The 18,825-nt window shown below is 40.4% G+C and overlaps 1 protein-coding gene across 1 annotated transcript in view; it reads right to left on the reverse strand.

Moving 5' to 3' along the window:
* ccny (cyclin Y) overlaps nt 1–18,825 on the reverse strand; it is a 208,763-nt gene that overhangs the window by 26,590 nt on the left and 163,348 nt on the right. The window contains exon 10 of the mRNA XM_034171913.1: nt 12,321–12,483. Coding sequence (XP_034027804.1) covers nt 12,321–12,483 — 163 coding nt within the window. The remainder of the gene's footprint in view (nt 1–12,320; nt 12,484–18,825) is intronic.

Consider the following 18,825-nt stretch of genomic DNA (forward strand, 5'->3'; position numbering starts at 1 on the left):
GGGAGGCCCTGACAAGGAGCCCGGACCCGGGGACTGGCCCCAAGAACAGACTGTACGTCCCACCAGAGGCAAGAGCTGCCGTATTGGACTTCTGTCACGGGTCCAAGCTCTCCTGTCATCCCGGAGTGCGTAGGACCGTGGCAGTAGTCCAGCAGCGCTTCTGGTGGGCGTCCCTGGAAACCGACGTCCGGGACTACGTCCAGGCCTGTACCATCTGCGCCAGGGGCAAGGCAGACCATCGGAGGACGACGGGACTCCTCCAACCCCTGCCAGTGCCTCATCGCCCCTGGTCTCACATCGGCCTGGACTTCATCACGGGCCTCCCGCCGTCCCAGGGCAACACCATTATTCTCACGATAGTGGACCGGTTCTCCAAGGCGGCCCACTTCGTGGCCCTCCCGAAGCTCCCGACGGCCCAGGAGACGGCAGACCTCCTGGTCCACCACGTCATGCGGCTGCATGGGATACCATCGGACATCGTTTCAGATCGTGGTCCCCAGTTCTCTTCACAGGTGTGGAAGAGTTTCTGTAAGGAGCTGGGGGCCACCGTGAGTCTCTCGTCCGGGTACCACCCCCAGACCAACGGCCAGGCAGAGCGGGCTAACCAGGAGTTGGAACAGGCCCTTCGCTGCGTCACCTCCGCGCACCCGGCGGCCTGGAGTCACCATCTGGCCTGGATCGAGTATGCCCATAACAGCCAAATCTCGTCTGCTACCGGCCTCTCCCCTTTTGAGGCATGTTTGGGGTTCCAGCCCCCATTGTTCCCGCTGGTGGAGGGAGAGGTCGGTGTGCCCTCGGTCCAGGCCCACCTCAGGAGGTGCCGCCGGGTGTGGCGGACCGCCCGCTCTGCCCTATTAAAGGCCCGGACGAGGGCCAAAACCCATGCGGACCGCCGACGTTCCCCGGCCCCCACATACCAGCCCGGGCAGGAGGTGTGGCTGTCAACAAAGGACATCCCCCTCTGTGTGGACTCACCCAAATTAAAGGACAGATACATCGGCCCGTTCCCCATCTTCAAGATCATCAACCCGGCCGCAGTGAAGCTCCGACTCCCAGCTTCACTGCGGGTCCACCCTGTTTTCCACGTGTCCCGTATCAAGCCACACCACACCTCGCCCCTCTGTGCACCTGGCCCTACGCCGCCTCCTGCCCGGCTCATCGACGGGGAGCCTGCTTGGACGGTCCGCAGGCTCCTGGACGTCCGTCGTAAGGGCCGGGGGTTCCAATATCTGGTGGACTGGGAGGGGTATGGACCTGAGGAACGCTCCTGGGTGAAGAGGAGCTTCATCCTGGACCCGGCCCTCCTGGCCGATTTCTACAGACGACACCCGGACAAGCCTGGTCGGGCGCCAGGAGGCGCCCGTTGAGGGGGGGGTCCTGTTGTGTGGGCCGCTGAAGAGGAGGTACTGCTGGCCCACTACCACCAGAGGGCGCCCTGCTTGGAGTGCGGGCTCCAAGCACGAGAGGGCGCCAGACCCAGAGGAGGTGACAGCTGTCACTCATTACTCCAGCTGTCACTCATCTACACCACCATATAAGCCGGACTGCAACTCCACCTCCCCGCCGAGAAATCGACTACCAGTACTAAGGTAATTTTCTCTGCTGACTTATACGTTGAATAGTAATCTGAACTTCTGTTGCAGCCGTTTTCCTGGTGCTTTCCTTGTCTGGAGGATTGGCCTTTGGTGTGACAGTGACGGCTTCACCTCGCACCCCGTCCCAGATAAGTGGTTGATCAGGAGCTGCACGAGTGTGTGTGATTTGGAGGTGCTCCCTCCTAACGGTGTCTGGACTGTTAATTACTGAGTGTGCGGACTCACACTCACACATCATCTTTCTGTTTTCTGCCAGCAGTACCAGGGTCGACAGCCGAAGACAGAGGCCACCTGGGGACTCTGGACTTGGCGGCTCCGGTGTTCTTCAGGCCGTTGGTGGTGGAGGCCGTGTGGGACGCGGCTTCTCTCTCGTCGGGCGTCTTCTATCTTCGAGCCTGCCCACACGTCACCTGGTGTTTATTGACTGTGAACATTAAGACACGTTTCGTTGTGTAATATCACAACATTAAATTGTTACCTTTTGGCTTACTTATTGTCCGTTCATTTGCGCCCCCTGTTGTGGGTCCGTGCTACGACACCTTCCCAACATTACTGGGTCAACAGAGCCTGAAATGTGGATGTTTTCAACTTGAAACGGCGAGACGCTGCCACCTCGAAGTGCAGATCGCCGTCAGGCGCCGTGGGCCGTCCTTAAAGCGACACTACCAGACCAAAATCTCTCATCAGCCGTTAAAATTTTTACCGAAAACCAGCTGAATTTATCGAATGGTGTCCACTCAGATGTGCCTTACAGTTTTGAAAAAATTTTGATCAAACAAAGGAGCAGTCTCTGAGCCATTCCTAAACAATGAAAAAATCAACGAGAGGGTGGGCGACTCCTCACTCAAAGACTGCCCACAGGCGAATGACGTAACCGACAGGCATGGAAAAAAAACTCTCGCATGCCCACGAGGGTTCAAGCATGTCTGATGTAATCACACGTGATTCAAATCCATATGGTTTTTGAAAAAAATAATAAGGTCGGATACTTTTCTAATAAACCTTGTACATGAACTAAATCTCAGTTATTTTGACAGGATTGGCTTCCTGTATTCTACAGCTCGGTACATTAGTTGCTCAACACTATACCAACATCTTTCATGACTCACTGATTTTAAAACTTTCTATTTTATTAGTCATCTCCTTACTTTTTTCTGTCACATATACAACAGCCATTCTCTTAAAGGACTAATGGCAGGATATAACCAAGAAAATGGTGCAAACATTAATTGTCTCAGCTGTTTAATGTGTTGTTGATATTTTAATGCAGGTGCCCAACCTTTTTTGAACTGAGATCTACTTTTAAAGTTGAAGTTAAAGATCTACTAAGCCATATCGAATGCCATAGCATTGCCACAATTTACTGTGCACCAATATAATAACACAATTTTCTAGGACAAAGATAAAGTTTTAACAATAATCATGCATTATTGAAGTAAATGTGCATGGTGAAAACAATAAGCACAAGTAGGCCTAGGACTGGCCTCAAGTTGTTCCCTACCTTTGTGGGACTTCTGGCACTGAGAGGAGGAAACTAGTCTCTCATAGTCCAGACAGTAGGTGCTGAGTGCAGCCGTAAGCAGGCACTCAGGCACTCTCTTTCTGCATTAGATTCCAGAATTGGACGTTCATGTCAGGTGTTGCTCTGGATTTGAGCTCAGTGTTCGTTAACAATGGAATGTCCGAATAAACTCCTCATGCCGACTTCTTCTGAAAGTTCTCTGTTCTCTGACGACTTACTGGGTCAACAGAGCCTGAAATGTGGACGTTTTCAACTTGAAACGGCGAGATGCTGCCGCCTCGAAGCGCAGATCGCCATCAGGCGCTGTGGGCCGTCCTTAAAGCGACACTACCAGACCAAAATCTCTTATCAGCCGTTAAAATTTTTACCGAAAACCAGCTGAATTTATCGAATGGTGTCCACTCAGTTGTGCCTTACAGTTTTGAAAAAAGTTTGATCAAACAAAGCAGCAGTCTCTGAGCCATTCCTAAACAATGAAAAAAAACAAATCGACGAGAGGGTGGGCGACTCCTCACTCAAAGACTGCCCACAGGCGAACGACGGGGCGTGAAAAAACTCTCGCATGCCCACGAGGGTTCAAGCATGTCTGATGTAATCACACGTGATTCAAATCCATATGGTTTTTGAAAAAAAAAAATAAGGACGGATACTTTTCTAACAGACCTCATACATATACACACACATATGTCATATATCATATGAAAACAATTATAATAATATCAATAATTATTATATTACCATCAATCATGAATAAATAGCCTAAAATTTTTTTTATTATATATATATATATATATATATATATATATATATATATATATATATATATATATATATATATATATATATATATATATACATACACACACACACAAACATATGTCATATATCATATGAAAACAATTATTACAATAATATCAATAATTATTATATTACCATCAATAATGAATACATAAATAGCCTAAAAAAATTTTTTATTATATATTTATATATATATATATATATATATACACACACACACACACAAACATATATCATGTCATATATCATATGAAAACAATTATAATAATATCAATAATTATTATATTACCATCAATAATGAATACATAAATAGCCTAAAAAATGTTTTTTATTATATATATATATATATATATATATATATACACACACACACAAACATATATCATGTCATATATCATATGAAAACAATTATTATAATAATATCAATAATTATTATATTACCATCAATAATGAATACATAAATAGCCTAAAAAATTTTTTTTATTATATATTTATATATATATATATACACACACACACAAACATATATCATGTCATATATCATATAAAAATAATTATTATAATAATATCAATAATTATTATATTATTATCAATAATGAATATATAAATAGCCTTAAAAAAATTATATACATTTTATATATATATATATATATATATATATATATATATATATATATATATATATATATATATATATATACACCCATACATATATACACACACATACACATACAACTGGTGTGAGGTTATGAGAGAAAAGTTATTAATATTGACCAGATGCCAGTGGGCTCTGTGAGGGGGGTAGAGGCGAGTGTGCTGTCAAGAGTGATGTGGTTTTGATTTTTTTTTCCTCTCTCTCTCTTCCTTCCCCTCCCTTTTTTTTTTCTTTTTCTTTTCCTTTCCCTTCCCCTCTCATTTCCTTCCCTTTCCCTTTCCTTTCTCCTTCTCCCTCCTTCCTTTTCTTTCTTCTTCCCTCCTCCCCGAAAGGAAACTAAAACAATACCAGGTCAGTTAATGTTGAGTGGGAGGGTTGGGATTCTGCTGAGTCATTGTAGGGAGGTGAAGAATATTGCATTGTGATGAAATCTGTGAGAAGATTTCTCCAATAATTGATGTTTATACGGTTTCGTGTTTTCCAGTTCGATGGTTAGAGCTATGAGGACCAGTTTGAAATCTATAGTTTTTTTGGTAATTACTGAAGTGTCCCCTAGCAAGCAGAGTGCAGGAGATAATGGGATGTGGCAGTCTAGCAAGGATGAAAGTGCATGTGTAACCTGTTCCCAGAAGTGTCTGATGGGGGTGCAGTGCCATGTCGCATGAATGTATGTGTCTGTGCAGTTCTCTGTGCAGTGCATGCAAAGTTGTGATGTGAGTCCCATTTTTGATAACCTTTCCCCCGTGTAATGTGTTCTATGCAGTGTTTTGTATTGTATCAATTATAAATTTGCATTATTAGTCATAAAATAAATATTTTTACAGATTTGATTCCAAAAGTTCGCATCGGGAGAAATTGACAAGTCATTTTCCCATTTGGATGTCGGCAGAGATATTTCTTGAAGAGGTTTTAAAATAATTTTGTATATTTTGGAGAGTAATTTTTTGGATGAAGATAGATTAATTAATTGTGATATTACAGGTGACAGTTGTAGATTTGATGATCTGAAATGTATTTTTGTTTGTAGAATTGATTTTAATTGCAGGTATTTCAGTTTGAAATACCTGCAACGTCTTGCTTTTTATAAAACATCCTCTTACTTCAATACCTTGACTCATGCAGTGCTTAAAAATTTATGGAGACATTTCTAGATATAAAATTAATCAAAATAAATCAGAGGCTATGATGATATCAGGAAGCTGGCCGGATCAACTTAACAAGATGGTGTCATTTCACTGGGGTAAACAGAGATTTAGGTACTTAGGAATTATTATAACACCTGAAACTACAAAACTTTTTTTATGCAAACTATAATAAGTTAATTAAACAAATGAGGAGTGATTTAACTCACTGGGAAGTTCTTCCCTTATCTCTGTTTGGCAAAGTTGAAACAGTAAGGATGAATATGCTTCCTCAACTCTTGTTTTTATTCCAGTTGCTGCCCGTTAAGAGTTCTGACTTCCATTTTTAACATGCTAAATAAATTAATCTCTCAGTTTATATGGCAACACAAGAGACCCAGAATTAAACTTAAAACACTTCATTTGGCTAAAAATAAAGGAGGTTTGGCCCTACCAAATTTTAAATTTTATTATTGGGCAGCTCTATTAGCAGCAATTGTAACTTGGATTAGCGGAGATTAGATTAGATTAGATATACTTTATTGATCTCACAATGGAGATGAGGAGGCAAAATAGACTCAAATAGAACAGGGTGAAGTTAAAGGTGTACAGTTATCCACCATACCCTTTATGGACATAAAACACATCAACAGAATGAAGATTGGAAATTAATGGATAAAACATATTATAAAGGTTTGGACAGAAGTGAAAAAAATGTTAAAAGACAATGGATCGATTTCTCGAGCTATGCCCATAGTGGGCAACATAGATTTTCTACCTTCAATGTGGGATCAGGGTTTTAAGCTAAAGGTCTAATTATCTTTAATTAATTATTTGAAGAAGCACACTTAAAGTCTTTCACACAACTTCAAGAACAATTCGACCTCGCTTCAAAGGATTTCTATAGATATTTGCAAATTAGGCACTACATTACAAATCATAAAGAAAAAGCAAGAACTGGCAAAATGCCAAATGGTATAGAGCAACAGTTTATAACAATTTTAGAAGAAAGTTTCCCGGTAAACAAACATATTTCATCTCTATAAAACACTTTCAACAGATTTATTTCAAAACACGTACTATGTCAAGGGAAAATGGGAATTAGAATCAAATATGATAATAGAAGACGAACTGTGGGATAAACTTTGTGACAGCAGTCATAAGGGAATCAATGGTCAGCAGTGGAAGGAGTTTGACTGGAAACTTAAAATCCGATATTTCTATACACCCTTGGTTATTTCAAATTTTGTAAAGACATGAAGTCAATTTATTTTTTCTTGTCTGTTTTTTTTTGTTTGTTTGTGTGTGTATGTATATATATATATATATGTATGTATGTGTGTGTGTGTGGGCGTGTTATCTTTATTATTGCACTATATAATATGTATCTACTGATCTATGTGCCTTCATGCCATATGCAGCAATGATTATACAGTGTACTTTTATTACTATTTTTATATTATGTTATTTAATTATTATTGTATATTTTTAGTACTTGTCTTAGGGAATGTTCTGTTTTGAAAAAAAAAAAAACCCTAAATAAAAAGCCCCCCCCCCAAAAAAGATAAGCAGTTAGATTTGGTACGACAACAGTTAGCCACTGCAGCTTTAGCCTAGCTTTCGCTAACACGCATAGCAGATTAACCATCGTTTTCGGTGAAGTGTCCGCTTCAAGTGTGCATGAGAACGCCAGTGATTAAGCACCATTAGTCCATATGGTCTGAAACACGGTTAAAACCAGTTTTTCATTTTAATCTTTCTCCTCGGACGCATGTCAACAATGAGAACAGAAACAGAAGTGTCGTAGGACATCTTCCTTGCCATTTTAATTTGTTGAACAAATGTGTGAGCTGCTGCCATCTGTCGTCGATATAGTATCATTTGCACTTGGTGTTACAGCCATTTGTCAGCGAGGTAAATAAAATCACATCTTATTTGGTCTGAAAATCAAGAGGTTTATATTCCTAGAAAGGATTAGGTGCTTAAAATGAAGAAATTTAATTAATAACACATAAAATAAATAAACGATGGGGTGCTAAAAATTAAAATTAAGCAATTGAATAAAATAAAATAAAAATAAGGACTAATAAATAATAATAATAAAAAACACAAATAAAATAATAATATTAATAATAAAAATAAAAAAAAACATGGCACTGGGAAAAAGCTCATTGGGCCTCATGTATCAACGTTGCGCACTTGTGGCATAAATTTGAAGTACACCAAAGTTGCCGTGACATGTATCAAGCAGTGCGCACCTGCCCATTTCCAGCGTACGCCTGACGTGACCTTGATAAATGCGGCGGGTGAAACAATCATAATTATAATAAACACGCCCATAAATATTCAGACTCCGCTTCAGACACACCCTCATTTTACGACATGGAAGCCAGGAAGACGGCAAAGAAAAAGCACTCCACCAATCACGACGCGTGCCAATAGAGTGTCAAAAGCGGCCGTCGTATCAATTGTTTTGTAGTATAATCAAAAAAGTGTTACAGTGGTCCCTCGTTTATCGCGGGAGTTACGTTCTAAAAATAGTCCGCAAAAAGCAAAGTCCGCGACGTAGTCAGCGTTATTTTTTTTACAATTATTACAGACGTTTTAAAGCTGTAAAAACCCTGTAAAACCACTTTATACACTTTTCTCAATCAGGCATTAACATTTTCTCACTTTTCTCTCATGCGTAAGCACTCTCAAAGTTCAAACCTTAGTAGAAAAATAGCTAAGACCAAACTGTTTTCAGGACCAAACATTTGTTTGAGAAATAAAAATAGAACATTTTCCTATAAATAATTATGATGGCTTTTAGAACTAATGAATGTAATTTTAACGATCAACGTACGAGGATTGACACATAAGAAATTATTAATAGTGACTGACCAGTATTTCACAGATCGCGCCTCTGCGTCCTGACGCCGCGCCTTTTTCCACTCACACCTGGCTGCAGGTGTCTTTTTCCGAGTGACAAACACAGTTATGAGTAGTTGTTGGCGCTCTTTTTTCTTCTGAGTGAGAAGATTCTTTTAAACAGACACGCAGAACACAGAACACTGTAAAAAAAAAAAAGGCATGCAAAATTGGACTAAAAACTCCGTGAAACGGCGAGGCCGCGAAAGGTGAACCGCGTTATAGCGAGGGACCACTGTATTCTCTTTTCACATGTCAATAATTCTTGACGTGAATATTTGCTCGCTCAGTTAATAAGACATGCCTAATTTTTCAGATTTCTTTATTCTTAAGATGTATTTATTTATTTTATTGTGACAAATGAATGGAGACGACACAACCTGATTGCAGCACGGGCGAAGGGAATGACAACACTACAGATGTAATTATCAATTTCATTGTCTAAAACGATCACACCACATAAAGTTAAGCTCAGCGCTGCTCTGGCTCCAGGCTCTGGAGAAAAAGGCGGTCAGTGCTTTCTTTGCGGTCAGCGCTGTGGCCACGGATCGTGCTCGATAGACCAGCAATCCCGCAAAAGCGGGATTTGTATTGATTATTATGTAGTATAATCAAGAAAGTGTTATTTATGTAACATATGCACTGATTTGTATCATGGCACTGTTTATCATGTTGATCAGTTTCATTTTTATGTGGATTCCAGCGCTGGTTCATTTTGGTGTATAATTTACACCACCTCTCGACCTGGTGCATATTTTCAGTGCAGTGTACACCAACGACCACATTGATAAATGCCAAGTAGCGCAGCCATTTTGGCGTACACCCCATATACGCTCAAATATCACCGTACGCACGTTGATACATGAGGCCCAATATGAGGACCTCCTTAACAGGAGGTACAGTATTTGAGAGAGCTAAAAAAGAAAAGAGGAAAGAATTAGAGAGCAGAGAGCAGGTAGCAGCTAAAAGAACAGAAGAGGAATGCGATGAACAAATAATAGGTGCAGACAGAAGTCGTTATTGTGGGATTCTTAAATGGTTTATAGAGAATTAAAAAATCTTTTATAAATGTTTATAAAGACATTACATATTTTGTTATTAACAATTATTAAGCCATCTATTTATGTTCTTACCAATGAGCAGCTAATAAAAAAGAATGCTTAATAATTTGTGTGGAAAAAATGTAAAAACAATAAAAATATGATTTGTAAAGTATTATTATCACTAATGAATAGTGTCTGATTTTATGCTTGTAAATGGTAAATTATTAATGATCAGCTTTACTTGAATGGTTTATAGAGATGTAAAAAAATATTTAGAATTTTTATAAAGACATTAGATATTTTGTTATTAATAATTATTAAGCCATCTATTTATGTTCTTACCAATGAGTAGCTAATAAAAAAGAATGCTTTGTAAATGTTTTACAAGTAGTTACTTAAGCATTTATTTACACTTTATAAATGCTTTACTAATGCTTTATAGCGTGCAATTAATATAAAGTGTTACCGAAATTGGTCACTGGATCCTTGATCTCTGGACATAAATAAACGCTCCATGCTGGATCCTTGATCTCTGGACATAAATAAACGCTCCATGGTGGAGCCTTGATCTCTGGACATAAATAAACTCTACATGGTGGATCCTTGATCTCTGGACATAAATAGAAATAAAATCTGTCGTTTTTGTCAAAAGCATTTCCCTTCAGACATTATTGACATGAATGTCTTTCCATATGATTGAGCTGAGCTCTTGCAGCTGGCTGTGCAGAAATACGGCCCCCAAAAAATCTTAAATTCAGCCAGGGTATGTAAACGTTTGAGCACAACTGTATGCATGGTTTACAGGGTTGAAGACTGTCCAATTGTTTGCAACGTGTGGCCAATGTGTCTGCATCTATTAAATAAGATGGTGATTATTTGCAACCTTTGCAAATCTGTCTGAATCAGTGAACATCTTGGGATATGTGCCAAATATCTGTCCAGGATGAACAGCCTGAAAATGACCACGCCCTTTTTCATCTTGAGTGTTACTTCAAATACAGCTGTAGTTTCTGAACTACAGCAGCTATACCTTTTGCAAGGTATTCAAAATGCTCAGAATGACCAGTACATGTTTTGGATGGTCATAGTAAAGTGTAAAATTTCTATTTTGATATTTTAAAAGAAAATGGCTAAAATAAGTGGGTCAACTTATTACTGTACATCGAAAGAAAATGAACATTTCTCAAATATAATGAAATTTTACTTTCAGTCACATTCTTATCAATGGAATATTGACTTAAAGTGAAAAATACAAAACAGAACATGTTTCTTTAGCAGACAGCAGTATCTAGAGATCTTAAATGGTTTAAAGATTACTGGGACATTTCCCAACAGCCAATAATACAACTTATACTGTTTCTTTTCCAAACACATAAACACAACTAAATTGAGATTATTTGACCTCATGTTTTCTGGCGGTTTTCTCATAAAATGTCAAAATTAGAAATTTTACACTCATCTATGACCCTTCTAAACCTGTACTGGTCATTCTGAATATTTTGAATACCTTGGAAAATCTGTAGCTGCTGTAGTTTAAAAAATAAAAATACAGCTGCATTTGAAGTAACACTTTGGTCAAAAAAGGGCGTGGTCATTTTCAGGCTGTCTGTCCTGGACAGAGATTTTGGCATATATCCCAAGTTGTTCGCTGGGGTCATATTAGTCTAGAACAGCTGAGTTATCCTCTCCTAAACGATGTACATAAACTGTATGTCTATGCTAGGTCCTAGACTATCTGGAAACTGAAGTACATCCTTCACAATCCATCTGTGACATTTTACACTATTTCACATACACCTCAACTTTTGTAATGAGTTGGCTGCGTTGTCTGTCTAAACTCGCATGCAGTAAAGTTAATATTTTGAAAGAAAATGGTAAGTTAACCAATTCCATTTATTCTTCCAAACTTTGTGGATGGAATAAAGCAGTTGCTTCATTTCAACTGGCTGGTTTATTGTCTATCCACTATGAGTGCATCTTAAAGGACAGACAGAGCAGGCTAACCCCATCACCTTACCTAAAGAAAAGGAACCAAGAGGAACAGAAGTAGTGTGACTTGCTGAAATGTCGGTGACTTATGTAAACAAACATGTATGTAAAGGGCAATATATCAAGGCCAGAAAAATTATTGTGTTCATCTTTATTTATGCAACGATAAGTCGATGTAGGTAATTATTAGGGCTGCGACAATGAATGAAAATCATTAGTCATTGACTAGTCGGCAACAAAATTTGACATTGCATTAATTAAGCCACTTTCGAATGGTGAAACTCAACTGTGACATTTATTTTAACAAATATAAACACAAAAACACAAATACAATAAAACAGCATTAGCATGAAGACAATACATGCTTTCATTTACTAGGCACAGACTACCTGTTTGAGCTGACTAATATACCTGCCAAGATTCACACACTTTCTTCACTGAATGAAGGGAGTGGTGGCAGCTCCAGCAGGTCTAGTCTTTAAAGGGTTAAATTAACTTATTAAATGGCTTTTGACTAGTCGACTAATAAAAAAATAGTCACTGAGTCGGATGATAGCTCATCGTAGTTGACTATTACGACTAGTCATCCCATCCCTAGTAATTACTGTGACAGGCTTATTATAGCACTTTTGTGTAGCATTGATGTGTTTTGTTATGTGACAATCTGAAGTGAGAGTGTGTCCTCACCTCCAGTTTCTGGGCCTTGTCTCTGCTGAGAGGCTCCAGAGGGGAGCTGAGGTTGTTGGCTTCAGCCAGTGAGCGCAGGTCAAAGTAATACTTGGCATAGACGCTGGATGGCACATTGATGTTGAACTGCAGCAGCTCCAGAAACTGACGCTCCAGCTCATTCCTTTGCCACCAGAGACCAAAGCGCAGGAGGATGGGGTGGGGTGGTGGTGGTGGGGGAGAGACAGAGACAGAAGACAATTTGTGAACTCCAGAGGCAAGAGTATCCCAGGTTCAGCTGGGAACCAGACCCAGTTTGTTAAGTCATTAAAATTTCATCGTTCTCTGTGAAGAAATCCAGTGCAGAGAACACGAGTCCACATGAGACCACACTGACGAATTCATCACCTCAAACAGATGGTGGAAATTATTTCAACACACAGAGTGTGAACAGACGTGCTCTAAGTAAATCCCCAGTACACCCAACAAACATAAGCCTTTCTTCAAGCTGAAAGCAGGCTGATATCAAGGCAGCACAGCTCAGCGCATTCTGAATATTAATCCCACATCCTGAAAATGCTATTGTCATCAGGTGCCTTTGCACGAGAGTTCCGGAATCTTTTATGCAGATGGATGACAAACACATTCATCTGCTTCATTCTGAGACATGACCAATTCAATTTGCGTTACACACATAAAACGCACAGTCCTTTTCTTTTTGAGCATTTGTTCTCTACCTACGCACATTCCCAGGCATGCAGCAACAGACAAGCTAAATTTAGATGCCGCTGTAGCCAAAGTGCCTAATAATGCTGCTGCTTTTTTATCTCACCAAGACACTCAGCTTTTTTTCTCCTCTGCTCCTCTTTCAGGTAGTTTACAGTCAGGTTTACTGTAGTCTGTGTCTGCTGGGGAAGCAGACAGTAGGTTCCTGTGCAGGTATATAAAAAAGTCTTTTAAAGGAAGTTTGTTATCCCACACCAAGTCACTGTCTGGTGAACAGACATATGAGATCACATGTCGGCCTCCCCGCTTTGGACAAAACCACAAACAGGTGGATCATAGTCACAGCTGTGTGAGTATGAGCAAAGGCACAAGAGATATATCTAACCATTGGTGTAGAAAGTGGGAACGCAGCACGAGTCAAATGACAAAACAGTGGCATTGGAGTTCTAGCTCACAAAAATACATCTGAAATTTCTGATGTTAGGATAGCAATGTTCAGTTTTATTTGCAAACTAACATGGTCCCATTTTAAGTGTGAGACATTCAGTACAATTTATGATCAAAAGCATTTGGACAAGAACACAATTTTGTAATTTAAAATTAAGTAGATAAATGTTGTGGAATTAATTCCAAGAACTGAATTTGCATTTAGTAGCTGTTCACTGAGACTCTCAATATGAGGTTCTGAGAGGTGTTGATGGAAATAGGAGACAAGTAAGGTGTAAGAATTCTTTCCTTGGTGAAGAAAAACCCTTCATAATAATGTGCTGAGTCAAGAACTCTCTGTTGGATGGTGGTGTATCATTGTCAAAAACTCCAACCAAGAGACACCTTCATGAATGGAAATACAGAGGTTTGAAGACCAGGTGCAGCCTACTAATTACATTCAACAACAGGAAAGCCAGATCAGATTTTGCTAAAAAAAAAACACAAAAAAAAGCCCACCCAGTTATGGAGCCAGATTCACTGGACATGTTAAAACCAGGATAAAGTTGTCCCAGAATTACGTAAAGCAGAGCGTAAGGAGAAGCAAAGGAACAGCTCATGATCTGTCAAACATGGTGGAGGCAGTGTGTGACTACTGAGGGAAGTAGTATGAATTACAACATGTATAGGGCTATACTATCTGCACAGATTCAGCCAAAGGTTATCGGATGGCTCTTCATAAAGCAGACAGGAAATGACCCCAAAACATAGTGCCAAAGCAACGCAAAACCTCAGCCCAATATAGCAGGGCTGCTCAAATCTGTTCCTGGAGGGCAAATGGCCTACAGCCTTTTTTTCACTCTCCCTTCACCACACATAACTAATTCACTCTGACAGGTGTGCTCAGCCAATGAGGAGCTGCAAAACACCAAAGATAAATAATTAGGTGTTAGTAGAGCAGGCAGACATGAAAACTCCACTCCAGGAATTGATCAGGGCAGCACTGAATTAGAGAGAGAAAGAGTGAGCTTTGTGATGACAACAATTACACCAGAAAACATCTGGTCAAGATGTAGCTTGCTAAGGAACATTTAACCAAATATTAGTTCGGGTGTATGTGCATATATGTTGTATGTATAATTTTGAGCCTGCGTGGATTAGAGACTACCGAAAATAAATTCAAACTTGTGCATCCCGTTTTTTTGAGTCATTAATGACGTATGGTGTAGAATCATTTCACCCTGACAAAAGAACAGTTCAAGGACATCATTAAAAGCCCCAAATTATCTTGACATTCATATGCATGCTAAGTGTAAGCAAACATCTGTCCACTACTGTATGTGCCGCGTGAGCAGAAGAGTTTGCGGAAGCACAGAAGAACGTGTTGTGGGCACTTTAATTTGCTGCACGTACTGAAGGAAAGGGGTCCAAGGAGCATGCACTGTACTTGAGTTTGTCCCCATCTGTGCTGTAGATGTTCAGAGACAGAAAAATAATCTTGGCCACGGTGATCTAAACGCTACTGTGTGCACAAGATAATATATTTGCACAACGTGGTTAATTAGTTTCTACTTTCTTTCAGTTTCTGTCATGTGCTGAGTGTGCACAGTGTGTGCATAATTGAGATTGACATTGACAGAGATGTTTTGTGCATGTATATGACTATAAAAATAAGTGAGCACATAATAGATTCTGTTTTCTCACAGATGCGTACATGTAGAGAAATTAATGTTTCGGCTGTATGTGCTGAGAAAATTATTTAACTGGTGCCCACAACTTAATCAAACCAAATCAATTCTTTGGGAACAGATTATATGTTGTGTGTACACATCAAGACCTACTTTTTTTTTTTTTTTTGCAGAAACAGAAACATCAACCAAATTGGACAGAAACATCCATCTCCACCTCAGGTCCACCTCAAATTTTCATGGAAAGCTGGTGAACGTTGGCCACAATGAGTGTGATGAATAGTAGTATTTTCATATCATCACTTGTGTCATTATAGTCAAAAATACAAGAGAATACTGTGATGGCATTTTTAGTCCATATCACCCATCCCCACTGTGGAAGTGTTTTTCTTTTTTTCTAAATCAAGAAACAAATACATTGTTGGGTGAATTGTTTGATTTAACGTACATTTCTTGACATCGCACGTCCCACGGTGCAACGTACACAAGCGCACATCACAATGACGATGCTGAAAAAAATATATCATACCAGCCTCGTGCAGGACCACCCGGCAATTTGTCCCGACCCTGACGTGCTGTGCGTGTGCACGGCATTCAGTGACATTTACTGTAGGCCATTGTCTGCTGTTTCTGACAGTGTTTTATCAACGTTCTCTCCATTTTCTTTCATTTTAGATTTGGAGCTTCTGGCGAACATCGTGCCTTCAAGCCTCTTCACACAAGTCAAGGGCAGTCAAGGATGTGACGTTGAGTGGAAAGTGTTCTGAACATGACCAAAGCACTCAGGTGGCATTGTGTGATGCTTTTGTGGTGAGTAGTGACATAATTTTGGCAGACAGTGGTGAATTGAGTGGCGAGTGCGACCTGTGCATGTAAATGCCACAGACACGCCTTCTACACACCATGTGAAAAAGTGAAGCGCTGTGAACACTTTCTGGTTGCACTGTATATATAGTAGCAGTTTTGGATTGTAGTTTTGCATGTTGTATTCGTTTTAAAGCCCAACCAGGGCCAGGAGTTGAAAATTAGCTATAGCTATAACTCTATATGCATGTGTGTGTATATATACTTTATATAGATACAAATCCAGACAGACACAATGTAATTGTCTTCATTCATTAAAGGTCTGTTGCTGAAAGCTGCCAAGATGAAGGAAGACACTGGGATTCTTTTACATATTAAATATAAAGACTGCGTGACCATAGACGTTTGATATCATAAGTCCTGTTACCAGCAGTACACCAGGTTCTTGACGAAGTCCACTGCAATAGTTACTGGGACCGCAGAAGAAGCAAGGTGACACATGATATTATGTGGTCTATGTAATAATTTGCTCAGACTGCACATATCTTCATATATTGTCTACAGAAACAATGTTTGTTACATTTTGCATGATTTAAATGTGTGTGTGTTTGTTTCAGAAATGAGCTGGCCTTTGACGTCGGCTACAAGATCTTCTGTAAGCAGATCATCAGGCAAAGAATTACTGTGAACCAAGAGGTGCTGCGGATGAATCAGCTAAGAAGACATTTCAGCAATATAGTGAAAGTGTCATGATTTGCCCCTGCTCTGTCCGTGATCATGTTTTTCTGTCAGTCTATCTTTATTGATTTCTTTTTGTTTGCTTTTTGATCATCTGTTTATTTTGCTTTTGTCACAGCTGGTTTCTGTTCTCCTCTCACTATGGTCACATGTTGAGGTCCATTCTTGTCTAGTTTAATCTTTGATCAACAGTCTTTGATTTTTGTTCATGATTGGTTTTTGTCACATGTTTTATTTGCCGTTTTTCATTGCAGCCATTGGTTATTTTATGTACACCCTCTCCACAGATCAGCTCCATTCTAGTTTCAGCTTTTGATTTTCTTGTCGCTTTCTTTTCTATTTATAGTCAAGTATTAATCTGTTCTTGTTGTTTCCATGCATTCTTTGTTTCTTAGTTCTTCTTGGTCTTGATATTTTAGTATTGTTAGTTTATGGTGATTAGTCCTGTCCATGTTGTCACTGCACTCCCTTGTCTACACTCCTCATCTCTGTTCTCATGTATTCATGCCCAGTTTCATTTGTATCACTGTCTCCCTCTGATCATTGCACTCTCTTGTCCTGCACCTGCACTTCCTCATCTCTTTTGGCCACACCCCATTTTGTTTGTCATCTCCTCGCCCACTTGTCACTGCAGTCTCTTGCCTCACACAGTGTCTGTCTTCTTTGTTTGTCCCTCCTTCTGCCAGCTCACCACACCTGTTTCACATCACTGCCTAATTAACCCAATGTGTATTTAAGCCCTGCAAGCAACTTCATCATAAACCGCCCACAGTCCGTGAAACTTTGCCCCCACCTTTCCTCCACCATCACACTCGCCACCGGTTCCCCTCAAGGCTGTGTACTGACCCCCCTCCTGTTCACCCTTTACACGCATGACTGCTCTCCGACACATCCCACAAACACCATCATAAAGTATGTGGATGATACCACCATGACTGGGCTCATCTCAGGGGGGATGAGACCGACTACAGAGACGAGGTAAATCGACTGGCAGCGTGGTGTTCAGCTAACAACCTGCCACTGAACACCACAAAAACAAAAGAAATAATCCTGAACTTCAGGAAGAACAGGGCTGACCCAGTCCCACTCTACATCCAAGGCGACTGTGTGGAAAGGGTCAGCTCCATCAGGTTCCTGGGAGTGCAGCTCTCTGACAGCCTCTCCTGGACTGCCAACACCACAGTGATGGTGAAGAAAGCCCAGCAGCGACTCCACTTCCTGAGGGTGCTCAGGAGAAACAATCTGGAGGAGAAGCTGCTGGTGTTGTTCTACAGAGCCACCATCGAGAGCATCCTGACGTACTATATCACAGCGTGGTATGGGGGGTGCACAGCAGCAGACAGGAGAGTGCTGCAGAGGGTGATCAAAATGGCCCAGGGGATCACTGGCTGCTCTCTGCCCAGCCTGAAAGACATTGCCAGCTCTCGCTACCTCAGCAGAGCTGCCAGCATCAGCAAAGCACATCCCACCCCAGCAACCACCTGTTTGACCTACTACCCTCCGGCCGACGGTATAGGTCAATCAAAACTAGGACAAACAGACTCAGGGACAGGTTTCTCCCCAGAGCGGTCACTCCTCTGAACAAAAACAAATCACTCTAATCCACACCTTCAAGTTTGTTGTGCAGTATCTGTAAACCATGTGCAATATTCCCGTGCAATATGATTCCACAGTTTATAATTCTCGTTTTACATTACTTAGTCCACATTTCATTTTATTTACCTTATGTTTATATTAGTTGTACATATACTCTGAATAATTTACCGTTAAATTTCACTATCTTTTATTTGGCTAAAAATTACTCGCACCACGGAAAGCACCTTTTGGAGTTGCACTCAAATCTCATTGTAATGCAAATTACAATGAAAATAAAGGCGATTCTGTTTCTGATTCTTTAGTTTTCAGTTGCTTGTTCGCTGATGTTGCTTTCTCCGTTCCAGCTCGTTTCTTCGTTCCTAGTTCCTCACCATAGTTCCTTGTTGCTGACCGTGCCTGTTTTCCTCGACCTCGCCTTTGTCTCTGCCTGTGTATCTCTGATTGCCGTGCCCTTGACCACAGCCTGTATTTTTTTGACGATGCCATTGCTTTACACCTGCCTGTACCTACACCTCGCTGACTGCCTTTTTGTGTACAAACCAATTGCC

Source organism: Thalassophryne amazonica, chromosome 1 (assembly GCF_902500255.1).
Source record: "Thalassophryne amazonica chromosome 1, fThaAma1.1, whole genome shotgun sequence".
Classification (NCBI taxonomy): Eukaryota; Metazoa; Chordata; class Actinopteri; order Batrachoidiformes; family Batrachoididae; genus Thalassophryne; species Thalassophryne amazonica.